The sequence below is a fragment of the Condylura cristata genome, unplaced genomic scaffold (assembly GCF_000260355.1).
Source record: "Condylura cristata isolate star-nosed mole 26May11 unplaced genomic scaffold, ConCri1.0 scaffold00026, whole genome shotgun sequence".
NCBI classification, from domain to species: Eukaryota; Metazoa; Chordata; class Mammalia; order Eulipotyphla; family Talpidae; genus Condylura; species Condylura cristata.
The window spans coordinates 15358199-15385435 of record NW_004567127.1 but is presented as its reverse complement, the minus strand read 5'-3'; the positions used below and the strand labels follow the sequence as shown (position 1 = coordinate 15385435).

Genomic DNA, 27237 nt, shown 5'->3' with positions numbered 1-27237 from the left:
GGCGCGCTCCTCCGGACTCCCGGCTGGCGGCGCGGGCGGGGAGAGCCCGGGGGCAGGAGGCCCCCTCCCGAGCGCCAGCGGCTCCTCCGCCCTGCTGCAGGCCGACGTGCTGGATCTGGACGAGGACGAGGAGGACCTGGAGGTGTTCAGTAAGGTGAGGGCGGCGGCGCGTCCCGGGAAAGTTCCAAGTCAACTCCGGGAGTTGGCCCCGCGGTGCCGCCCCCGCCGCTGCTGCGCGCTCGCGGGGCGGGGTGGAGGCTCAGAGCTGGAGGTGGGTGCGGTCCCCGTTGGCTGCCCGACCCCGCTGGGCAGCTTGCTGCACCCTGGGCTGCGTCCGGGCGGGGCCCTGACCCGCAGCCGCTCCCTCCTCCGCACTTTGACCTTCCGCTCCGCCGAGCCCTTCTGCGTGAAGTTTGGAAAGTTGTGAATTCCCGCCCCCCACCCTTTCACCTCTTCTCTGACGCGACATCTCTGAACCGAGCCCAAAGCCTGGAGCCTGGTGGCCCGAAAGCACCTCGGCTTCTAGCTGCAGCTTTTCGGGAGCAGCCGGCCCAGAACTCTGGGGGAGAGAGCCCTGAGTCTAGAGAAATTATTCTTGACTTAGTGTTGTGGTTGTGGATTTGAGACTTGGGTGACACCCGAGATGCGTCCACCGTCCAGTGGGAATAGGTGGGAGAGATTTCCCTCTTGAGGAGAAAAGGGTTCGAGTGTCAAACTGGAAGCTCCTTTGCAGAAGAGCTGAGGATTTTTTCCAAAGTCAGCTACTGTCACCCAACCCAGAGCCCACTGCTTTCGTTTTTTTCCTTCCCGGGGCACCAAATGCCCCTTGTAACTTGTTATAGTTGGCGGGAAATTGACTCGGGTTAGTGGTGGGCGTAGACCGTGGTACGTGCAAATTGGTGATTGTAATTTCTTAAAGGATTTAGGAAAAGAAAAAACACCTTTCTTGAGGGCAACTGAATGTCACTACTGTTTCTCAGATTGCTGCTGTTAGAGAACACTTGAGATAAGCTCATTGTATTAATTATTAAAAAGACTACAGTAGGTACATGTTACCTTGACATATTAGGTAAAGAGGGATACTTAAGTACAATTCAATCCTGGGAGTTACAAAGTGAGCAAGCATACTGTGATCCCAAAGAATATGCATAACCACCACCCCTTCCTCCCCCCCCCCCTTTTTTTTAGGATTAAATGAAATGGCAAGCACGGTTGCCATCAGGTTTTGTGCTCTTGATAAAGTTACTTGATCTGTCAATGGATTAAACTGTAGAGCAGTGGAATTATATAGTTTACGTTTGCTTTTTAAAAGTTGACACTGACTTTGTGTATTTTGTGCACACTTTATGTTCAGGTCAAGTACAGTTGGCCAGTTCTTTATGTCACCATTAATCTATGACTATTAGTGTATGGCCTCTGCATTGTGAAACTTCCCTGTGGGGGAGGGGAGGGTTGGGAGAGGCAATTGTCTATTAGAATCACCTGGGATTATTTTAAATCTGTCAGGTGGTTTTCTTTCCCCAGATTCTGAGCGCCCCAACCCCCACTGAAGAACGAGTTTAAATGATTCGCTGGCATTGATCTAAGTGGAGCTTCAGAGCTCTTTACTTAGGCCTCTGGAAAGGTTGGGGGTTACTGGGATACTGGGAGTTAGTTGTAGTGCTCCCAGTATCCTAGATGCTCCCAAGTGGGAAGGGAATGGAGTTTGCAACCTCAGGTATTTCTGCAGAAATATTTCTGGGCTACAGCTATCTCAGAAGAAAGGCATCTAGATTTCCATTATTCCAGTCATTTGTTGAGATTTCTTTCCTCGTTTTAAATTAAATTTTCCACCTACTTGTATTTGTAATTGTGCATTTTTAAAATGTAAACTTCAACCCACACACCAGGATCCACTGGGCTTGTTAGTTCTAAGGGTGCAGGACACTTAGAAAAAGTTCAGAACCATTTCTGTAGAAACTGGCCACGTAGATTTAAGTAAAATATAACATTGACTAATGTCTGAAAGAAATACTTGGGAAATTTATAGATTTTTAACTACCTGTTTATGTTTTAGTAAGTTGCATGTTTTAGCCATTAGTCATAGTTAAACAAGCAGATTGAAAGTTCTCTCTGGTCTGCTCTCATCACCCTCCTGTCTCACCCGTGAAGCCTACAGCACCCTGGTCTAGGACCCTGTAGACAGTGGCTTTAGTACTTTGACATCAGTTCATATTTTCATTTCAATTTACATTTGTAATCCCTTATTACCCTACATTGTTTATGAATAAATAAATATTACCTCCCTCCAGAAACTTTTCAAGAGGAGGATTGGGAATTTATTATGTTTTCTTCCCACAACATACTTATGACAACATGACAAATACATGTTAAATATGTCTAGATAAGATGTGTAGACTTTAGACAAAAGAAATGCAAAACTCAGTTGTTGCATTTCAAGTGACAAAAACTGTAATTGGTAATATAAATTAAGAGAGACGGAAGGTTAAAAAAATATTGTTCTAAAATCCAAATAGTTAAGTGAGGAGAAAGTGATGTGAACTATCAAGAGATTAAAGGGAATGCAGAAGATACTGGCTTTAGGGAATAAGTATAGATGTTGGAAGGTGAGAGAACTTAACCAATGAGTCAAAAAAAAAAAAAAAAAAGAAAAAGGATAAAAATTAAAACCATAGTATATAAATAATATTAGAATTGAGCCAAAATGAGATGAGATTTACAAACACACACACACACACACACACACACACACATACTAGAGAAAAAAGGACCAGTTGCACTGCATCTAAAGGAAAAAAAGTTTCCCTTTCCTTTTTGGGGGGGCTATATTAAACTGCAATAAATTACCTGTATTTCTATTAAATATTATAATGTGTTGAAGAAATAGCAGTTAAAGCAGAGCTTAACATAGTTTGAGCACAGAAATGGCCACAGTGATATATTGAGATGCTTTAACGGGTACTCAAAAAATGGTAGCCCTTTTTAGTCTTTTAAAAAGTACTTAGGATCATAAAATAAGCTCTTTATCATGTAATATCACCAGGGAATTTACTGATGTAAACTAACAAGGGATATTCAGGCATTTGAGAAACTTGCAGGAGCAAAAGCCATTATCACCCCCAGTTGTAAAGGGAAGGGTAGTGGAAGTAGTGTGGCTAGACCCCAGTGAGAGCTGGAGCTGTGGAGAAAAGGGTTACTTTCACTTGCCAGTGAGAGCTGGAGCTGTAGAGAAAAGGGTTACTTTCACTTGAGCTAAGCTGATAGTAGTGATGTAGTTAGAAATGTGCCCTCTCCAGAAACCTGGTGCAGGGCAGGGAGGAGTGAGTATGTTCTCTGAGCCCCTGTCCTCTGGCGCTTGGACCTCCTGCTTGTGACCCCCACTGGACAAGCTGACCTCCATATAGGTCAGCCCCCTAGGGCACAGAGAAGAGATGAGTGGGAATGTGACAGATAGGAGGCACAAGTAAGTAATACATAATACATAGCAATACATAGTATAAAGAGGTGGGGAAGAGCTAAAAACAGCCACATACCTGTTGTCCGTCCCATATGCTCTTCCATAGCGTGACCTGTCAACTTACATGGAGAATGGGGTCTATGCCCTTCGTGAGGCTGGATGCAGTTGACACTGCTTTGTCCAGTAGAGCTTGGTGGAAGTGATGTTGTCAACATCCAGGGCTCGATCATAAAAGGCAATGCAGATTTGTTTTGTGCTGTGGATGTATTTTCTCAGAAATGTAACCCAAGTCCCCCATCCTATGAGTAAGCCCAGATTACCTCAGAAACCACACGTAAATGCTCAGATTTACTGCTGGCTGGTGAATGACGATATCTGCAATTTTTCTTGCTATCCTAAAGTAGGATAATCCTGTAGTATGATTTTGTAAATTACATTTTGGGTCTGGAAATACTCAAAAAATTCTCCATGTAACTTAATAGTAATCATGTTATGTGCAAAAAGGTAGAGAGTGAAGTTTCTAATGGAAGCAACAGTAATCCTAGGTTTTCCCAGTTTTTCTTTGCCTTACTGGTTCCTCTCTCTATATTTTTTAAAGATTCATTTATTTATGCATACAGAACTAGGGTACAGACCACAGATGCAGGGGTGGTGAGTGGATTCACCAGAGTCAGATTGGAGAGCAGAACAGGCAGATCAACGAAGCACACTGCTGAGGGGAGCAGTGGGCAAGACAGGAGGGGTCTGCCACACCATGTGGGTCACCTCTGGGGCCGGGGATCAAACTCGCGTTGAAGTGTCTGTCTCTAGCTTGCAGTGCTGCATCCTAAACCGTTGCACCACCAGAGAGGGTCCCCTCTATATTTTTAACCACCAAAATGGTAAGCCCCATTGAGGTAGCATTGGGATATAGATCAGGAAAGGGGGAACATGTAATCTGCCTGCAATATTCTAGAATTTAAGTGAATCAGACAATTAAGAATGTATTCATACACTCTCTGCATATGTATACATGCATACATTAACACATAACATGCGTACATTAACACATACTTACATATTCCACACACATTATATGCAGACATCCACATTCATATCTGTACACACATATATGAGTGTTTTTATGTATTTCATTCCAGATTTCCAAATAGGAAGCCATTATTCATTTAAGGATATTTTGTGAGTACCCATAGCCCAAGCTAAGAATAAAATAATTGCTTTTTTAGGACTGTACTGCTCAAACTGGTAGCCACTAGCTGCAAGTGGCAATTTCTGTTTAAATGTCCATTATTGAAATTAAACACCTTTGAAGTTCAGTGGCTAGACACATTGCAAGGGCACGAAAGTCACATGTAGCTAGTAACTGCCAACTGAGACAGGCAGATCTATAATGAGCCCTGCATTGCAGTTCTCTTTCGACAGCAGGAGCCTCTCAGAGGAGGAGGGTGAGGGAAGCAGGAAGGTGAGAAGTGTAAGCTCTTATGAGTAGTATGAGTGGTCAACAATAGAATGAAAACAATAAGGAAATGGCAGAATTAGTCTGGGGGCCCTTGTGATGGGACTCTATGTACAACATTCATTCGTGTTCAGTGTCTAAAAGATCTGGCCACACCAATGACATGCCATTGAATTTTAAACAAACGCCAGATTTTCAAGGTCACTGTGGAGTATTGAACTGTAACTTGAACTGTCTGTGCCACTTCTGAAGTTCCTTTCCATCCTCTGTTGCAGAGAAGGGGTAGTCACTGTCAGAAATGGGAAAGGGATTGTCTCTCCTCTGCAGGTGTCAGTGCCTGTAGGTGATTCTTTGGAATACTGTTGAGGTGGAGCCCGAGGTCTAGTCTGGCCTCAACAGAGAAGGCCTGAACCCATCAGCCCTGTCTTTTCTGTTCACAGGGAGTGGTGAGGGTTCTCGCAGCCACAGTCATGCCACATTTTCACCAACCTGAAGAATAAGCTAAGAGGGCTCACTGGTATGTTCTGGTAACCAGGGCCTGTTTGTGAAAGGCTGAGGGAAAGCAAAAAATGAGTTAAATTTTTGAAAAAAAGTGTGGGTTACCACATTTGTTTAATTCTAGCCACAATTTTATGAAGGGTCATTATGATCTATGTAGGCAGACTAAATGTAGACTTGGCCGGCAACACTAGAACCACTAGATCAAAGATAGATGGAGACAATTCTTAGATAAATTTATGGAAGTTTTTTTTTTTTTTTCTCCCTGATTGAAGGTTCAAAAATAAAGGGGATTACTCAGCATGGTCATGACTTCTGTCCCTCAAAGAGTTCTAGACAAACTGGATGACTAACTGTCGCAGGGGAGAGGCAGACCCAGCAGCAGAGAGGTCCCTTCCCACTAGAATGAGACTGTCCCAGAAGAAATTTTGACTTTCCAAATTTAACTACAAAAGCAGTGGAAACTCTTAATTCAGGAGCTCTACTCATCCTACAACTTAATTCCTAAACTGAACTATGTTCCACTATTCTTTGATTCTTTTATGTCTCTTCCTATCCACTGGATTTTCCATTCAGTTCTCTGCTAATCATGTGACAGTTTCTTGGGTATCCCGGATAAAATACTTACGACACCTGCACCCCCCCCATGTTTATTGCTGCTTTATTTATAATAGGGAAGACATGGAATCATCCCAAATCCCAAAAGTAGGTGACTGGATTAAAAAGATGTGGTACGGGCCCTCTCAGGTGGCGCAGCATGTTAAAGCCACTTCAGCATGAGTTCGATCCCCACCCCAGAGGTGGTGTTCCACATGGCTTGGCAGACCTCCTCTGGCCAGCCTGTGCTCACCACTCTGACTCTCACTGCACCTCTGGCCTGTGCTCCAGTTCTATATGCATAAATAAATAAATCTTTTTTTTTTAAATGTGGTACCTATACACAATGGAATATGGAATATTACTCAGCAATCAAGAAAGATAAATGCACGCCTTTTGCAGCAACATGGATAGAGCTAGAAGGATCATGCTTAGTGAAATAAGCCAGAAAGAAAAAGAAAAATACCAGATGGTTTCACTCATAGCAAGAGTATAAAGGACCAGGGGTGAAAATAATAATAATGATGAACAACTATATACCAGAGACATTTTACATGGGTGCAGTGGGGAATGCGATCAAAAATGGGGGCTAGGGAAGTGCACGGGACTATGGTGATGACACATGGGTGATTTGGTGGTAGGAAGCCCACGGGGATACAACTGAGACAGGAAAAGGCACAAAATGATGTAAAAATAAACTATTATAAAAAAAAATATTTAAGTGTTACCATCCATTTACCCGTTTCATTCAGGCTCCACGTTTCCCCTCTGTGTTTGAAAAGTCTCCTTTGGCTTTCTCTTCTTGTTGTTACTTTTATTAGTGCCTTCTCATACCCACTGCTACAGTCAGTATTTTTAGGTCACTAACCTCGAGGATTGTGAAAATGGCCTCTTAGGGTCTTCATTCTTCTAGTCTTCTGCCTCTAGTTTATCTCATGTATTTATGCAAATTGATGTGTCCAGAGTACACAGCTCTGATCTTATGTCACTGGTCTCTTCTAGAGCCTTCCTATTTAAAGAATATTCTAGTAGTCTATCACGTCACCAGGAAACCTGTTAGAAATGCAGTGAATCAGAATCTGCAGTTTAACAGAATTCCCCAGTGATTCATTTGCACCTTAAAGTTTAAAAATCTTTGATGGAGAAGCACTATTTAGGATGGTCCACTTGCTTCTATGTGAGATTACTGCATATTTTTCTGCTTTCATGTAATAATTGTTGGGTCAGCAAAACAAAATCTTTTTGCCTCTTCCCTAAGGCTGCTGTTCATTTCCCAGCTAAAACAATTTCTTTCTACTCTGTGCTCCCTGGAGTGTTTTGAATCTTAAAACTTTTAATAAATATTGAGAAGATGTCTTTTTACTCCTTAGACCTTCCTTGCTTGCTTATCCTAAATAGACTTAACTACTTAAAAGTAGAATTGTAGGAACTCTAAATATTTATAGAATAAAGACATTAATGAATGGTGTGGCCTGTGGCTTCTTTCTCTGTATATACCCTATTATCACAGTAACTTGGTAATGATCTGTTTTTAGTAAATTCACTTTGTATTATGTTGGCCTTTCTATCTAAACCAAATAGATACTGAACTAAATAGAATTAAAACAAATTGATCTTAATAAACGGGGAGTTGATGTTATTACCAGATGATACAGATCATCAGTCCTAGATAAAGTCTCCTATTTAAGATTATAGTAAAGAAAATAAACATAAAGCATTACAAAAACCAAGGGAATCACTCAGAGACCCTCTTTTACTTAGAAAATAAAGCCTTTTAAGCTATTAGCACCTGCCTTATCCAGAATTGGCTACAAAGAGTAATTGAAGCCAACTCCATCAAGAAAAGAATGAAATGGTGAATATTAGGTGGCTCACAAAATAGATTTGAGGGCTGGCAATAGAGATGCACAAAGGAATGGCCACTGCAGAAACAGCAGCCAGTATTACCAATCTATTTGGAAAGGGGATTATATAGGCAAAGAGATCTATACCCATAGGAACCTCTAGGAAAGGGAATTCTATGCAGACAACAGTATTTTATTTATTGGTCAATTGCAAAAGTATTACAAATAACAGTTCAGGGAAATGATGCTAAGAACACCAAATTTGTGTTTATTAGATCCTTAAAAGTATATTCCATTTTGTCTTAAATGTGCAATTTTTCTCCCATACTTGAGGTTCTCTATAGGTTGTGGCGATATAACCAATTAGGCTCATTGTTATGGCTTTATATATGGCTAATGTGATCAAAAGGCACCCAGCAGCTGTGCAGTTGTAGTGTTTAAACTTTATTCTTTTTATGTATTTGTTTCCTGGAGTTTCCCAAAGAGGGATATAAGACTCAAAGTTAAACATCTTAAGGTTTTCTCAATAAACAAGTGAAAAGTTATATATACTTTTACTGTATATGTAACAGAATGTTTTAAATATTCTCTTTTAAATGGAATATTTGATAAACTTCAACACTGTATATCAGTCATGCTGGTTAAAATGTTTCCTCTAGTATTAGTAAAAAGGGGTAGACATAGAGAATCAAAAGCTTTAACAAATACTGACATAAGGGGGCCCTCCCTAATGGCACAGAAAGTTAAAGCACAGCACCATGAAGCTATCTGCAGCCACTGCAGCACAAGTTCAATTACCAGCCAGGGAGCTGACCCAGATGGTATGGCAGACCTCTCCTGACTTACCCACTGCTCCCCTCAGTAGTGCAATTCAGTAGATCTGCCTGTTCTGCTCCCCACTTTGTCTCTGGTGAATCCTCTTACTCCCCCTGCATTTCTGGCCTGTACCTTAGTTCTTGTATGCATAAATAAATGTTTTTTAAAAATACAAAAAAATTCGTAAACTCACTTATGGTAGAGCAGAAGGTTAAACCAGTAGTTCTCTTTGCCTATATGATCCCCTTTCCAAATAGATTGGTAATACTGGCTGCTGTTTCTGCAGTGGCCATTCCTTTGTGCATCTCCATTGCCAGCCCTCAAATCCATTTTGTGAGCCACCTAATATTCACCATTTCATTCTTTTCTTGATGGAGTTGGCTTCAATTACTCTTTGTAGCCAATTCTGGATAAGGCAAGTGCTAATAGCTTAAGGCAAATAATTTTATTCTTCTCTTGACTGTGAGAAATACTTTAGTATGACATAATTTTTAATTGTCTTTAACTATTGCTGTATAATTTCAAGGTTATAAAGTTATCCACTTGGTGATCCTTTTTTTTTTTTTGAAATTAAAAAAAAATTCTTTTTTTTAAGATTTATTTATCTAGCCATACAGAACTGGGGGATAGGCCAGAGGTGCAGGGGCGGTGAGAGGATTCACCAGAGAAAGAATGGGGAGCAGAACAGGTCAACTGACAAAGTACACTGCTGAGGGGAGCAGCAGGCACATCAGGAGAGGTCATGATGTAGCATGCCATGAGGGTCACCTTCCTGGCCAGGGATGGAACTCGTGCTGCAGTGGCTGCAATAGCTTCTTAGTGCTGTGCTTTAACCTGTTACCCCACCAGGAAGGGCCTGGGGTGATCTTTTTTAGTGAATTTACTAAGTTGTACTACCAGTTTTAGAACCGCTTCATTTCCCCTCAAATATTCATCATGTCATTTATAGATAATCTCTGATCCCTCCTAGAGATAAGCAACCACTAATTTATTTTAGGTATCTGTAGATCAGTCATTTCAGCACTTTTCATATGAATAGAATCATATATTATGTGGTCTTCTGTGTCTAGTGTTTTTCTGTCAGCACTATATTTTTGAGATTGATTTTGGTTGCAATTCTGTTGGTTTCTGACATAGGAAATCATTTTTAAAATAAAATTGAATTCAGTCATTTGAAATGAAACTTTAGAAGTTGAAATTTACCAGAATTTTAATTCTGTTAAGAATTAAAGTGAAAACCTTATTTTTTATGTCAGCAAAAACAAATGATAAAATCTTAGTATATAAATCTTCAAAATTAGAAAACATCTGTACTGTGTTCTGTTATATGCCTTCCTTGTTTGACAAGATTCTTGTTACTTGTGAGCTGGGCTGAGCGGAGTCTGTTTCTGACTTTAAGTCCACTTTACATGTCTTCTTTTGGGAATCAAGACTGAGGAACAGCCCCTTCTTGAGGCATGCTCTTCCTGTAGTGGAGGGAAAAGAACACTGATGAAAACAGGCGATGTTCCCACATCTGCCCCCACAAGCCATTGTCCAGAGCAAGGCACTGATGGAATCCATTGCTCTGGAGCTATTTTCCTTCCATAAAGAGACACTGTAAATCGCTTCATAGTTGACCTGTCATCAGCAGACAAGGGGTCCTTGGGCCAGCATGTCCTCTTATAGTTTTGTGGCAGATGGCATGCTGGGCTTTTCTAAATAAGGAAAACTAGTTTTTTTTAAAGACTTAAAAACTGTTTTCCAGTTATTTATACTCAAGTATAATTTCCTTGAAATAAGTATAATTATAATAATTGAGATAAGTTGAAAAGGCTTTAGCTGATTGACCACCCAATGCTTATAACATATGCTTGATATTTATAACATATAAATCCCTAAAAATCTCTAGTTGGGCAATGATGTCTTACTTTTTCAGGTGTAAGATTCATTTATCATTGAGTTCTTACCTCCCTTTTCTCAAGAAATGTAAATACTTGCAGTTTGGACACACGGGTTTTCTTGGTTGTACCTTCATCCAAGACTGATCCTGACCAGTCCTCCACTTTCTAAGACCTTCCCTGCCTTAGACTGTTGATTCCAGTGACTGGAATCCTCCTCGGTGTTTCTCGTGGTTCCTTTTCATGTTACCTCCTTAATGCTGCCTCCTCGTGTGGCTCTGTCAAAAACACTACTCTCGCTTGTTGCCTGAGCCCTTTACCTCAGCAGCCAACACTCGTGTCTCTGAAACTTACTCTTCTCTGTAATTATCTTTTGTGTGTGTGTGTGTGTGTGTGTGTGTTATCTATTACCCTCTCCCTCAACTTCACAAGCTTCCTGAGAACAGGAGCCATGTGTCTTGTGACCCTGTTGTAGCCCAGCCCAGCCCAGCCCAGCCCAGCCCAGCCCAGCCCAGCCCCTGACACATGCTTGATATTCAGTGGCCATTTGTTAAGTGAAATAAAACTGTGACAGTAGGAGCTTTTTGTGTGTATATATAAATGTGGTGGTGGTTGTGTGGTTAAGTCCATGTTCTGATTGGGGGAAAACTTATCTCTGTAGCACAAATTTATTCTGTAAAATGGAGACAGTGGTCATTGTGTTGCTTCTATCCATTGTTGAGTAAATTAAAATAATGTGAGTATGTGGGCCAGAACAGTTTTTGGTACTGGGAAAACTCTAAGTATTTGCTATTATGTTATATAAGGTCAATGTTAGTTTTTTTATTTTTTAAGATTTATTTATTTATGCATACAGAACTGGGGGACAGGCCAGAGGTGCAGGGCCAGTGAGAGGATTCACCAGCGACAGAGTGGGGAGCAGAAGAGGCTGACTGATGAAGTACACTGCTGAGGGGAGCAGCGGGCGGGTCAGGAGAGGTCTGCCATGCCATGTGGTCACCTCCAGGGTGGGCAGAGATCGAACTCATGCAGAATTGGCTTACGCTTCTTAGTGCTGTGCTTTAACCCACTGTGCCATCAGGGAGGGCCCAAGGTCATTGTTTTTAACTTGTGTAAATACCCATTTGTAGTGAGATCTTCAGAGAGTCACAATATCTATGCTTATGTCTAAGGTGCTCAAACTTATTTAAGGGAAAACTATGGTAATAAGTTAACAGTCTACATTGGATTAATAGATACAACTACTTAGGTTAACAGTTTGGAAAGTATGGGGGGTGGATTTAAGAGATAGGATACTTTCAACGTGAATTAACTAAAGAAATGTTTTTCATTTACCAGAATCTTGCTGTTATCTTAATGCTGTACTAATGAGTGTCACTTTTCCCCCTTTGAATGAGTTATTATGTTATATAGCAAATCCAAAAGCAAATGGGCTGGTCTGAGTGTGAATCTTTACTTCTTAGCTAGAAAAATAACTTAGAATAAGACCCAACTGCAGGGTCCCATAGGATGGTTAATAAAAGATTTATTATTATTTTTTTTATTCGTACAGAACTGGGGTACAGGCCAGAGATGCAGAGGGTGAGAAGATTCACCAGAGACAGAGTGGGGTATAGAACAGGCAGATCGACGAAGTACACTGCTGAGGGGAGCAGCGGGTCAGGAGAGGTCTGCCGTGCCATGTGGATCTCCTCCAGGGCAAGCGGGGATCGAACTCATGCGGAAGTGGCTTAAGCTTCTCTGTGCTGTGCTTTAACCCGCTGTGCCACCAGGGAGGACCCAATAAAAGGTTTATTTTCAATGGGGAAATGAAAAGAGGGGGAACCGTGAGAGAGAGACTAATCAATAAATGTATTACAGTTCTCTGAGCTGGACCCTGAGAGCACACAGAAGGCCCAGAAACCAAGAGCGCACAGGCTTACATGTGTTCAGTTATATACAGGTGTGGCTGCTTATCTCCATTAGTTCCCAGCAGTTCCTCCCCTTCAGGAAGCCAAGATTGGTGGCAGATTTATGGTGTGATGGGATTTATAATCCTTAGCACCCGGGATCTCTTTGGCATGGAGGTGGGAGTGGAGTCCAGAAAACATCAGTGGGTGGAGTTCATTCAGGACATACACTTCCCCCAACAACTACCTGTGTATCTGCCAACCTAGTTAAAGGTACGAGGGTATAAGAATATTTTTAGTATAGCTGTTTCGTTGACTGTTAGTACTCCTGATAAGCATATGTTAAGTGTCTTCAGAAACGTTCTGTAAGGTTTATGGTTGGGCGGGATATCAAGGCAATTCAGAATATCTACATGGGCAGTGCTTTCTATTAGGTAGTAGTTTTTTTTTTTTTTTTTAGATTTTTTGTTTGTTTGTTTAGTATACAGAACTAAGGTATAGGCCAGAGGCTCATGGGTAGTGAGAGGATTCACCAGAGACAGTGGGGAGCAGAACAGGAAATCAGCAAAGTACACTGCTGAGGGGAGCAGCGGGCAGGTCAGAAGAGGTCTGCCACGCCGTGTGGTCACCTCTGGGGCTGGGGATTGAACTTGTGTTGAAGTGGCTTTAGTTTCTTAGTGCTGTGTTTTTTAACCCACTGTGCCACCAGAGAGGGCCCCATATTAGGTAGTAGTTTTAATTTGCTGTAGGCCAGTATCCATTTTAGTTTGCTTAGTAAATATACTGTTAACTGGTTCTACTTCTTAGAAACCATTTTTACTATATTGGGTCTGGAGTTGTTGGTCTAGAGTGTTACTCCCCATAGACCATACATTCAAACTCTTCAGTAGTTTTGCTTAGAGTAATTATTTTCCTGACTTTCTCTACTTCTAGGCAATCACTAAATCCACAATAAGTACTTACCTGAGGTTACGTTTCATAGCAGTACCCAGTATCCAAAACTTATTTTTTCCAAACTTTTCATCTTTTTTTTTCCACCACAATCCCTTATATTCCTGGGGTTCTCATTCTAACCAGCCACCCCCAAACCTCAGAAAAATTCTGTTGATTGTGTCCGTTAGATTTTTACAAGTAGTTTATTTTGTTGAACCATCTGCTATGTAAATATCCACTATTTGTCTTTGTCATCCTGACTTCCTTTACTGTACATAATCCTCTTCCACTTGCTATCAGTGGCAACACCTTGTCTTTCCACATGGTTGAATAGTATGCCGTTGTGTTACAGACCACATTTTCTTGAACCAGTCTTCTATCGATGGGCATTTAGGTTATTTCCATGGCCTAGCTGTTGTAAGTAGTGCTGCATCCCAAAATTTATTTTCCTGCAATTGCAGTTAGCTGTTGTGATTTTACCATGCCTGGCTTTAAATATCTTTGATGTGCAGTAACATGAAATACTATTGAGACACACATATAAACTGTAGCAATGGTTTGGAGGACACAGAATATGGATTTCTATCTTTCAACCTGTGTGTTTTACTTTGCTTGTGTATGCAGTAGTCTTCACTGCTGAAGTTAGATACACTAATTGGTGAGTGTGTGTGTGTATGTCTGAGTGTCATAATGGAACTGAAAATGCAAACGCTAAGACTCTGACTCTTACATATGTTCTGCTATATCTGCTAATCATAATTTATTTGTGTATCTGTTATTTCTAAGATTCATGAAAAACCTATACAAAATTAGTGGGTAATTTTCATAAATCAAGAGTATAACTTCTATCTGAACATATCTTTTTAAAACTTTTAAAGTTATTTTTATTACAAAATCTATTCACATAGACAAAAGAATATATGCATATGTACTTTATCTGCCTCTAAATATTCTACAGCTCTCTTTGTAACATATGTAGCATAAAGCAGAGATAAGAAACACCCTCTGGCCAAACAGCCTAGTTTTTTGTAAATATACTTTTGTTGGCCTATGGCCAACTTATATATTATCAATCACTGCTTTCACACTGCAGTATTCCAGGTAAGTAAGTATGGCAGAGGCCAGATTACCATTAATCCCAAATTTGCAATGTAACCCTTAACAGGAAGTATTTGCAGACTCCTGATGAAAGAATATTACAACTTGTATTGATGCATTCACCACTCAATTTGAAAATAAAGCAACCCAAAATTTTCATTCCCTGAATAGCCCTCCTCAACTCTTTTCCTGTCTTCTTAAGATAATATGAATGTTGCGTTTATCATTATCATGTTTGTTTTTTTTAGTAAATTTTTCTTATATTTTTCTTTTTATTTATTTATGCATACAGAACTGGGGTGCAGGCCAGAGGTATAGGGGCAGTGAGATGATTCACCAGAGATAGAGTGGGGAGCACAACATACAGAATGATGAAGTAAGCTGTGGATGGGTCAGGAAAGGTCTGCTGTACCATGTGGGTCACCTCTGGGGCTAGGGATCAAACTCACTGAAGCAGCTGTGGCCAGCCTACAGTGCTGCATTTAACCCACTGCACTACCAGGGAGGACCCTCATGTTTGATTTTTATAAATGTTTATATATATATACATATATATATAAACTTATATATATATGTAACTATTTTAAGGATTGATGCATATTTGGATCTTACAAATGTTAGGACCTTTTAAAATGATACCATCCTAAAAAAAAAAAAAAAGAAGAAATGATACCATATTGTGTGAATTCTTCTCTGATTTACTTTTTTTCCTGCTAATTAGTTTATGAGATTTGTTCACCATTCTTGCACAGTTACAGTTGAGTTTCATTGCTGTGCAATATGTGACCTTGTATGCCAAGTCTTAAATAGCCATTCTTCTGTTTCTAGTGTTCTCTATTTCCATCAGTACTGCCGTGATATGTGTCTGTACGTCCTCAGATTTTGTGTACTAAATAACTATATTTTAAGTATGGAAATTGATTTATTCTTGCTTTAGGTTTCTATTTAGTTTCATAGGATTCTGAATAAAGTGACAGCTCTCAGATTCCAGTATTATCAAGCCGTGATATACATTTGCCTTAATGGCAATCAGGAGGTCAGATGCTGGGTCCTCTACTTAACAGTGGTATAGTTGGAACAAGTAATTTCACTCCTGTACTTCCTTATTTAAAAACTGGAGATAGGGCCCTCCCTGGTAGCGCAGTAGGCTAAGCACAGCAATAAGAGGCTAAAGCCATTTCAGCATGAGTTGGATCCCTGCTCTGGGGGTGATCCACATGGTGCGGCAGACCTCTCCGACTCTCCCGCTGCACCCCTTAGCAGTGTACTTCGTCAGTCAGCCTGTTCTGCTCCCCACTCTGTCTCTGGTGACTCCTCTCACTGCCCCTGCACCTCTGGCCTATACCCCAGTTTTGTATGCATAAATAAATAAATCTTTAAAAAAAAAACTGGAGAGAAACAATAACTTCACAATAGTATTGCTATTGCTATGTGTCTAAAAACAAAAAAGCAGGCAGGAAGAAGTAGAACTTACTTTCTAGGGTTTTGGTAAGGTTTATATAAGATAATTTACATAATGCCTTCAAGTAGCCAAATTATTTTTATAATTTTTTACAATTTTTATAAATTTTTAAAAGACTTATTTATTTATACATAGAAGAATTGAGGTACAGGCTGGAAGTGTGGGGAGTGAGAGAACCTGGCAGATCCACTGAAATCCACTACTGATGGAAGCAGTGGGCAGGTCAGTAGAGTTTTGCCAGGCCATGTTGGTTACCTTCCTGGCCGGGGATTGAACTCATGTTTCAGTGGCAGTAGTAACTAGCTTCATAATACTGCACCCAAATCTGTCACGCCACCAGGAAAGGTGTGACTTTTATTATTTTTAATTATTTTTGATCCAAGGTGAAATAGGACCTCTCTGGTAGATTACAAGTGTGAGCTGAATCTTAGAAAAGTAAAGTGACCAATTTCAAACAACTGATGGGCATGTAAACTTAAATAATGTTTAACCCTGCCTGACTGCAGGAATTTTTTTCCTTTCAACATATCACATTTTTTTTTTTTTTTGCTAGAAGAAAAAATATATCGAAATGACCTGAAAATTTTCTGTGGTCACTACATAGCTTTGTGGTACTGAAGAAGTTCAAGTATATTCGAGGCCACATTGCTAGAAAATAGAAAACACTAGAAATGGAAAAATGAATAAATAAATTATGATATATACACACAAGGGTATATATGCTGCATAGCACTGGAAATTATGTCAAACAAGATTAGGGTGTTGTATACCCATGCATAGAATATCACACAGGCTGGCTTTTCCCCCAATCACATTTTCAAGTTGCATGGAAGGCCTTTCTAATTTTTTATTATTATTATAAGCAGGCAGATTGGAAGGAGTTGTAAACCAAAACACAGCTGCTGAGTCTAAATTTAGGCCCATCAAGATGAGTGTCCCTCATAACGACATGGTTTCTCGAACTCTTTCCACTTTAAGTTGCTTTTTTACCAGATGTCTGTTGGTGTGCGTGTTTCTTGTGCATCAGCGATTTTATTTGCATGGCCTTTTCATGCCAGTATTCTGATTTATCACACTTCTCACATTGATTTTTTTCCCCCTCTACTTGTAAAAAGAAAATAGCTGTTTGTGCACAGATGGTAGATGCAATTTAGTATTAGCAGAGTAATTCATGTTATATTTATGAGATGCTCCTGCATAGCATTTCAGTGAGGGATATTAATGGAGGATCCTTTTAGAGAGGTGACATCTCACCTTTTTAACCTGCTGTTTTTGGTGTTTATCACAGAAATCACTCAAATATTGGCAAGCCGTTGTTTTACACTTTAGCTATATATTTTACTTATTTCAGTGGTGAAAGTTTGAAATCATCCATTAGCACTCAAGACAGGAGGCAAAAATTGTTTTCAGAAATCTCTGGGGGTTATTGGCAACCAGTTTTAAAAAAAAAATGGTGCAAGGATGGAATATTTGAATCATGATTACTTTTCTCCTACTCTTCTTTCTTTCCCATTTTAATTATGTACAACTCTATGTATAGACAAGCTGCTAGTTTGCCTGGGCTCCCGGGCCAAGTACCACAGATAAGGGTTGGGAACAAATGTATGATCTCATTCTGGAAGGTCCAAGTCTAAAATGAAGTTCTCAGCAGGCCTGTAAGAGAAGGATTTGTTGCAGCCATTTCAGTGTTGCTTAGAGATGGCCTAGTGTCTCTGGGTCCTTTAACATGGCCTTTCCCTGCACTAACCTCTTGCCCTTTTTATATGAACACTGGTCATATTGCATTAGGGCCTTTCCCAATGACCATGGTAACTTGATTCCCTCTATAGAGACCCTCTAAATAAAGTTATGTTCTGCGGAACCCAGCTTAGGACTTCAGCATATTTGAGGAGCACACAGTTCAACCCACAACAAATTCTAACAATAAACCAAAATTATCAAAAACACAAAACTTGCACTCAATTTGAAAGTGAGTTTGTCAGTAAATTTCAATATCAAGTTAACAATTCTAATGTCCGTTTATTTCAGCAAGATAACTTAAGTAATTTTATAGTAGATATGTTGTTGGTTTGGAGTAAGGGTGAAAGAGTGATGATTCCTTGAGTAATTTAACTTTTCTGTTAATTCAAATCTCAGCCTTAAATCATCCCAAGATTTTTTGTTGCATGAGAGTTTTCATTATGCTAGATATTGGAAAAGGTATTTAGTGTTATTTAAGAGGCAGAGATTTATTACATAGATGCTCACACTTTTGTTCTAATGTCTTAAAGAAAAACAGAAAGATGTATTTTCATGATCTGAAGAAATAAGTCCAACTGCTAAGAATGTATAAATGAGAGAGAGAACTAGTAGGAGAATGAGGCAAGCAGATTGTGGAAGGGAGACCTTTGTTCTGAAAGAACACATTTCAGTGATCCATTACTCCTGAAAAGCATCAACCACAAAAGGTTAAATGGATTTTTTTTCTTTTTTGGTTAATTGCTTCTTTTGGATCTTCTTAAACATTTATTTTCTTCATTTGCTCATGTCCAAATGTAAATCTTTTAACTATTGTCAGTATATTTTCTTTCCCTTTTTTGAAGTGAATATAAAACACTTTTTTGTATAGTCAGTGTTGTTGAGGTTTTAAGAATGTTTTTGAGTGATTCATAGTAATTTCAGTCCTTCTACTGAAATCTTGGATGTTGCTAAATTTCAGCCTGTAATTTTCTTTCTTTGCAAGATATGGAAGCATATTTTATGACACCATACTACACTCATTGGAACTGTGAGCCTTTGTAAATTCATGCAGATCATTCCATTCTACAAAAGGATGCATTTTAAGTAGAAGAAATAGAATGCTAAATTATGTAGTAGGTAAACGAAGTGGGTTGTGGTGAGTTAAGAGGCTGACAACAAAGAATGCCAAAACACGTGGCTGTCTTCAATGTCAGTGAAATTTAAAAGTACATTTGCCCATCAAATTAAAGTTTATCAGTTTAAAAACTAGTATTTATATGAAATGGCTATTGAGAGGCTTTTGTAGATGCTAATTGCACATTTAGTCAGAACCTCTAAATTCTGTTTTTTAATGGCTGTTATGGTAATCCATTGTGTCAGCATCTCATAATTTATTTTGACAAGCCATTTTAAATGCAATTTCAGACATCTTTAAAATTTTCTGTTTAACTGTGCAGTTTTGATGAGTTTTTAAAAAATCAAATGTAATCCAAAATCTTCTGCCATAATGGCCTAGACCTTTTTTTTTTTTTTACTTATCATAATAGTTCTATTGTCTCTGAAACATTGTGTACAGTGTTGACTAACAATTTCAACTTTTTTTCCCAAAAATAATAGATGTTTATTTTAGAATATTTACAAATACAGAAACTTACATGTGAACATATTAAACTCAAACAGCAATCCCAACATTTGGAGTAACTTCTGTTAACTATTTTTATGTGTAACTCGTAGGTTTTACATATCTGCACCCTCTTTCTAAGCTCCCCCCCCACGCCTATACTGTTCCTTGCCCATTAGTCCCCTATTATATCATACATGAGTACACTTACACACATTAGATTCTTGTGTATACAGATTTTATAATCTGCAAGTTTCTGTTAACAAAGTACTGTGAACCCTTTGTCCAAGTTTCTCTTTATTTTTCTAAATCATTACCTTTAAACTCTTCATTGTAGTCTGTCATATGGGTAGCCTTTAATGTATCTATCAGTGAAGGCTTTTGTTGCAAAACATTTGTTGTGTCTCTGGTCTGTGTGTCTTGTTAATCCAACTGTAATTTGCTTTCTAATCTTTGAACCCAATTATGCCTGTTTCCTTTCAGAAGCCATTTTGTAATCATAAGCCTTGAATCTAAATAACTATTGATATTATTGTCTCTTCAATTTGTCTACCATAATATCTTTTGTATTCTTGCACTGAGGATTACCAGATGCTGTATAACAGTTCACATAACTAACATTATTTAAGGATTTATTGGGTTTGTGCATACAACTACAGTGTAAGCCAGAGGTATAGAGGATGAGAGTATTTGAGACAATGGGGAGCAGAACAGGCAGATCTACTGAAATACACTGCTGAGGGGAGCAGCCGTCTGCTGCTCCTGTGGGTCACCTCTCTAATGTGGGTTACCTCCCTAGTCAGGGATCGAACTTGTGCTGCAGTGCGACTGATAGCTTGATAGTGCTGAGACTTAACACCTGTGCCACCAGGAAGGCCCCCTCACATAACTAACTTTTGTATGGGATGTTAATTGATGTTTGAAAAATATTGTTGATTTTTGTTTTTGCAAAAAAAAAGAAATTGAATCTATATTATAATTTCATACTTTTTCCATTTATAGTACCATAATAATGTACCTTTTCTTAAAAATCTTAGAATTTTGCTATATTCTACTACTTCAATACATTCAGAAGTTGTGTTACTTTAGCATTTGAACTGCAAGAGACTTTGGAGATTTTCAAGTTCAACTCCTTGATTTAAGCTATAAAGACTGAATTAATTGTTCAAGGTTACCTAGTTAGTCAATGGCAGAAATAGGACTAGAACCCATTTTTCACTGTCATCCAGCAAAATTTCTTTAGTTCTCCTTTTCTTTTAAATTACTGTTTTTAGATCCTATTTCTTCCTTCTTAGTATATACCTATATTTGGGGGAAAGACAGAAGCTTCCAAAGAATGGGTGCCTGGCAAGTCAGTTTTTTAAATCTTTCATATCTGAAATGACTTCATTCTATTTAAAATTACAATTTATCTGGCTATACATTGTAGTAGACTGCATGAAAATATTTTCTTCTCAAAACCATGAAGTTATTATTTTATTGTCTTTCCATTTCCAGTGGTATTACTATTGAATCTGATACCATTCTGATTGCTGAGATCCTATTGTATTGTCTTTATGGAATTTAAAATTTTGAAAAATCTCTGCTACCGTGTTGTGCCATGGTGACGGACTCTTGTAGACATACTGTTTACCCCATAACTGTTTCATTCGTTTTGAGGAGGCCTGATAGTCCCTATCAACCTAGAAGTAGTGGGGCCTCTCTTTTGCTGCAAGAGGTTAAAGCACAGCACTATGAAGCTATCCACAACCACAGCAGCATGAGTTCAATCCCCAGCCAGGGAGATGACCCAGATGGTGCAACAGACCTGTCTTACCTGCCCGCTGTTTCCATCAGCAGTGTATTTCAGCCAGTCCACCTGTTCCGTTCCCTACTCTGTCTCTGGTGAATCCTCTCACCCCTACAGCTCTGGTCTGTACCTCAGTTCTTGTATGCATAAATTAAAAAGTCTTTAAAAAACAACAACCTGGAAATACTTCAGTTGCAAGAACAAATTTCTCCTTAATTTTTTTGAAATTCCTTTTATTTAGGATCTGTCTGCCTAGATCCTTTAATTTTTAAAAGTACTTTCTCAAAGCATGTGACTGATGCTTATATGAAATGGGAATAATAGATTCCACCTGTGAATACGATCAATTAAAAAAATACTTTCTCAAAGCATTTGCATATTGTGTATCTGATAAGTGGCTTTTATCTCAAATGTACAGTGAAATGATGCAGCTCATCAACAAGAAAACAAATAACCCAATCAAAATATAGGCAGAAGAGCTGACTAGACATTCCTTCAAAGAAAACTTACAAGGGGCCAAAAAATGCTCTTTGTCACCTATTATCAGGGAAATGCAAATCAAAACCACAATGAGATATTACCTTACACCCTTAAGAATGGCTCGTATCAAACAGACCAGAAACAACAAGTGTTGGGGAGGATGTAGAAAAAAAAAATTACTCTCTTACAAATATTGGTGGGAATATAGAGTGGTCCAGTCCCTCTGGACAACAGTGTGGAAGTTTCTCAAGTTTTTCAACTCGCTCTAACCTGTGATCCAGCAATGCTACTCCAAGGTATCTAAAGAGTGCAAAAACATCAATTTGAAGGGAAATATGTAGTACTTTGTTCATTGCAGTATTATTTACAATAACCCAGGTTTTGAAGCAACTGAAGTCACCGATAAAAAATGATTGGATTAAGATGGGGTCTGTGCACCCAGTAGAATACTGCTCAATTATAATCTTGCTATTCGTGACAGGAGAGGTCTGCTGCGCCATGTGGGTCACCTCCCTGGCCGGGGATCAAACTTGTGCTTCAGTGGCTGCTGATAGCTTCATAATGCTGCACTTTAACCCATTTGTACCATCAGGGAGGGCCCTGATAATATTTTTAAGTGAGATTTTAAAATGAAGCTGAGATAAAAATACAGGTTCAGTGCAGCATATCTAACCAGAAGTCCACTTATCCTTCGTTGTTCTTAACGTTTTATTACTATTGGTGGTGTCTAAGAAAACGAGGACTTTCAACTATTCTTTATATTGACAATAATTTTTAAATGTGTTTCTCTTAGGATGCCTCGTTTATGGACATAAATTCCTTCAGCCCTACGATGCCAACATCCCCTTTATCAATGATTAACCAAGTCAAGTTTGAAGATGAGCAAGATATGAAAGATCTCTTCATTATAGTCGATGAACCTGAAAGCCATGTTACTACAATTGAAACGTTTATTACTTACAGGATTATTACTAAGGTAAATACTTAATGATTATTTTCTAGACTATAGATGCTGCCTTTGATTGTAAAAATAATTTCATAAAAGCAAACAGCCAGTTTATCTTATATATGAGCTGTTGTTAGTTGCCTAACAATTCAAGGACCAAAGAGATCTAGAACCCAAGTATCCTTAATCATAGAACAAGTCTAGAAAAAGCCAGTTTACCTCTAAAAAATAAAACAATTATAAAATATAATTATTTGACTTTTAATAAACATGTAATAGTAACCTATAAAAATTCTACTTATAAGCTATAGAATCTTCTTTATGAAGCCTCATCCTAAGTCTCTTGTAGTACATTTCTTTTGTAGCTACACAGTTTTGAATCATCTTGCTATAAACGTTTCTTTTAATATAACCTTACTTTAGCTAGTCGTATTTCATACATAGATAAGCATGTGTGTGTGTGTGTGTGTGTGTGTGTATACACCTAATCTCTTTACTCAGAATTTTTAAATACTTCCTAGACTTCTCATTTCCTATAGAATAAAGTGCAAACTCCTTGTATGACATATGAAGAACATCTCTTATTCTCTCTACATTTAATTCTATTCCCTTCTTGTAGAACTGCTTCTATTTCCTGAATATTCTAGGATGTTTCTTCCTCATGACTTTGCATATGCTTTTCCATTTGTGTGGTATGTCCTTCCCCTTCTTTGGCAGATGAACTACTATGTATTTTTCAAGACATAAAAAGATGCCTGGGAAGTCTTCTCTGGCTGATCACTGCCTGCTTCCTTCTGCCCCTCTGGCTGAAAAGTCCTTTTTTGTTTTCTGAACTCTTCAAGAATGTAAAACATTGCAGTTGGTGTACAAAGACATCAAAAGAATATATTTAATCCTTTTAGGCTTTAGTTTTTAAATCTATAAAACTGGAATGAGTATAGAACTTGACTTTATAATTTTTCTGTAAGAATAGATTTAGTATAGCTAATCAGAGGGAAAACTTAGCAAAAACTTAACCTGACACATAATAAGCCTTCAACAATTACCACCTACTTATATGTGAGAACTGTGCCATTATTTATATTTATTACCAATGTACCTGTGATCTTCTCAAGGAATCCTTAAGTGATTGAAAGTAAGCGATTTAACTTTTTGAACAAAATGAGAAAGTTTTCATATCAACTTCAGTCTTATCAAGAGGCTCTAGAATAGGATAATATGGAGTTGAATATTGATTCTTCCTTCTTTGCTTAGTATCTTTAATTAACATTTTGTATTTAGTTTCCTCGTTTCTAATACATCTAACAGTAAGAATGTCATCTGGCCTTTGAATTAATTAAAAATTATTGAAGTAACATTGGTTAATAATATTACATAGGTTCAGGTATCTAACATTATAATTTGACTCCTGTACATAAATGAAGATTACCACCAAAAGTTTCATTTCCTTCCACCACCACATAGGTGGTCCCCTTTATCTGATTTACGCACCCACCATCCCATCACCCCCCCAATAACCACCATTTTGTTCTCATAATCTAAGATACTGGTTTTGTTTGTATCTTTACTTTCCATCTTACTTGTTTCACTGGCAGTGCCCTGTAATTATACCTATATTGCTGCAAATGAAAGATTTAATCTTTTAAATTGCTGAGTACTATTTTATTATGTCTATACCACATCTTCTTTATCCAATCATTCATTGTATCCAGATCTTAGCAATTGAAACTCCTGCTGTAGTGAATATAGGGATGCATAAAATTGGTTTGAATTAGTAACTGTTGCATGTATTGATACAGACATAAGAGTAAAAGCTAGATTTCTCATAGGTATTCATCATCCTCATCCTTCCCAGCAAAGAATTTATAAACTTGAATCATCTTCCCAGTACTTGTTTGTCTCAGAAAAATATTCTTTATAAGCCATTATATGGATTTCATCCTTAGACATACAGTTACTAAGAGTTATTCACATTAGTACAGTAGGAAAAAGAACACCCTGTCCTTGAGATTTATATTTGTCTTTTATTTTCTTCTTCTGTTATGGTAGTATATTAAAGAATGATGAAGTTAGTGTCCGAGTCATGGGGACAGAATTAACCAGTTTAACTTGATTTTATATCTTCCTCTTGCTGGAATTTATATCCAATTGTTTCTTGGTTGCTTAAAGTATTGGAATTGGCCCAGTTTTTGAGTCTTTTTAATTGAAATGTTTGGAGATTGATGGTGAAGCTGTATGTTTGTGCCTGACACAAGGACATAGTCGATAGTATGTTTCTTTTTTGTTTTTTTTAAAGATTTGTTTGTACATACAGAACTGGGGTACAGGCCAGAGATGCGGAGGGTGAGAGGCTTTATTAGAGGCAGAGCTGGGAGCAGAACAGACAGATCTACGAAGTACACTGCTGAAGGGACCAGTGGGCGGGCCAGGAGAGGTCTGCCACGCCATGTGGTTACCTACTGGGCAGGCGGGAATCGAACTCATGCGGAAGTGGCTTTAGCTTCTCAGTGCAGTGCTTTAACCCGCTGCACCACCAGGGAGGGCCAGATAGTATGCTTTTAATGAGTGACACTGAACTGTGTTTTGTGTGCATGTGTATGTGTACACACACATACCGTATCCAGTGGTTCGTGTTTATATTGTTAAATTGTCTGTTAGATTAATTTACCTACTTTAGCATTTCCACAATTTCTGTCCCTTTTCTAATAAGATTTTATATTTTGTGCACATCTAATTCCTAAAACTTTTGTAGCATTTACTTTCATTCTTTTCCCATGAAAATGGTAATTTTTATTAAGGTACATTGTGTAATATTCTAAACATTAGTTTAAAATTATAAACATAGGGGCTCTCCCTGGTAGCGCAGCGGGTTAAAACACTGCACTGAGAAGCTAAAGCCACTTCCGCATGAGTTCGATTCCCGCCTGCCCTGGAGGAGACCACATGGCGTGGCAGACCTCTCCTGACCCGCCCGCTGCTCCCCTCAGCAGTGTACTTCAGCGATCTGCCTGTTCTGCTCCCCACTCTGTCTCTGGTGAAGCCTCTCACCACCCCTGAGCCTCTGGCCTGTACCCCAGTTCTGTATGTACAAATAAATAAATCTTTAAAAAAAAAAATTATAAACATAGGAAGGTATAACTTTTCTGAGTCTTATTTCATGACAGTTTACATTGTATCTTTGACTTGAATTGCTTAATTTTACATTGTGTTCATATGTTTCTGCTGAATGTGAAATATGTAGAAAATGTATTGGCCCATCTTTACTTCTCCAGTAAAATTTCCTTTTTAATATTGATGCATATGATTTTTGATACACAAAAGTTCAGTTAAATAAGATAAGGGTGGGACTAACTCTTGGGTAAGGTGAATGTACATTAGGTTATCTGGTTTTGGGATTCAGCAAAAGAAATGAGGTTAATATTGTACCCATGTTTTTTTTGTCAAATGTCTTGGCATAGATTGTCGGTTTGTTGAGAACAGATATTTTAATATATTTGCTTAAATTTGGGGAGTTAAACCACATAACTCAAAATAAAATTCCTTGAGAATTGACAGGAACATTTTCTTTTCACATCAAATATCCATTAATAACATTTTAAAAAACAGTGGTAAATCATTCTGTAAAATGTTAGAATTTTCATATACTGAAAGTAAATTTTAGCAAAGCAATTCATTTGGACCAATTCCAAGAAAACATTTTTTTCTCAGTTACGTTCAGGTTATTTTCCAAATTGTAAAAATAGGACTTTCCTCAAATTATGAATCCTCATCCACTTGAAAAAGGAAATATATTTGAAACCTAAATTCAGAACACTTTTTAACAAGAAAGTCATGCCAAAGATAATAGTAGTTAAAATCTTGTGGAAGGCAGATGGTTGCTCTAAGACAGATTTTTCAGTTTGGATTTGAAATTTGAGCATGGTGTTTGCTTTCTTTCTGGAAATACTGGAAAGTTTGCTTTGTTTCATCTGTTACATGAATTGATGATTGAAAAAAAAAAAGCAAAGGCTGACAAACACTGAATAATTAGAATTTGTTAATTTTTCTTAGAGACACATTTATTTCAGAATGTCTAAAATAACGTCAGGCAAATGTCTTATATTACATGTGCTGTTTTCTTTCCTTAGACATCTCGTGGAGAATTTGACTCCAGCGAATTTGAAGTTAGGAGGCGTTATCAAGATTTCATTTGGTTGAAGGGGAAACTTGAAGAAGCACACCCCACCCTGATTATTCCAGTAAGTTTGCACTTTTTTTCACTGATGAGCTGCCATTTTTTTCTTGTGAATTGTTAAATGTCAATAACCTAATTTCAGACCTCTTAATTTAGTGTAATTCATTACCTTAGAAACTTTAGTTTCAGAATTTTTCAAAGCATTCCTTTTTTTTTTAAAGATTTATTTATTTATGCGTACAGACGTGGGGTACAGGCCAGAGTGCAGGGGCAGTGAGAGGATTGACCATAGCCAGAGTGGGGAGCAAAACAGACAGATCAATGAAGTACACTGCTGAAGGGAGTGGCACGTGAGAAGAGAGAGGTTCTGCTGCACCATATGGATCACCTCCCTGGCCAGGGATTGAACTCATGCTTCAATGACTGCAGACAGCTTCATAGTGCTGCTCTTTAACCCATTGTGCCACCAGGGAGAGCCTCATTTTATTTTCTTAAAAACTGTTATTAAGAGGTTAAAATAGATTTGGTTTTAAAATACTATTATGGGGCCCTCCCTGGTGGCGCAGCGGGCTAAAGCA

At 38.4% G+C, this 27237-nt stretch overlaps 1 protein-coding gene across 6 annotated transcripts in view; it reads left to right on the top strand.

Annotated features, from left to right (window-relative positions):
• Positions 1-27237, top strand: part of SNX7 (sorting nexin 7) — a 506430-nt gene that overhangs the window by 422375 nt on the left and 56818 nt on the right. For 4 of the 6 annotated variants that reach the window (XM_012730110.1, XM_012730108.1, XM_012730109.1 and 1 more), the window contains 2 exons: positions 22333-22515; positions 26613-26723. In XM_012730110.1, the coding sequence (XP_012585564.1) occupies positions 22345-22515; positions 26613-26723 (282 nt within the window). In that variant the 5' untranslated portion in view covers positions 22333-22344. Of the gene's footprint in view, positions 1-6; positions 155-22332; positions 22516-26612; positions 26724-27237 lie in introns of those variants that run through there. The other 2 variants (XM_004689751.2, XM_012730112.1) reach the window with 2 other exon arrangements.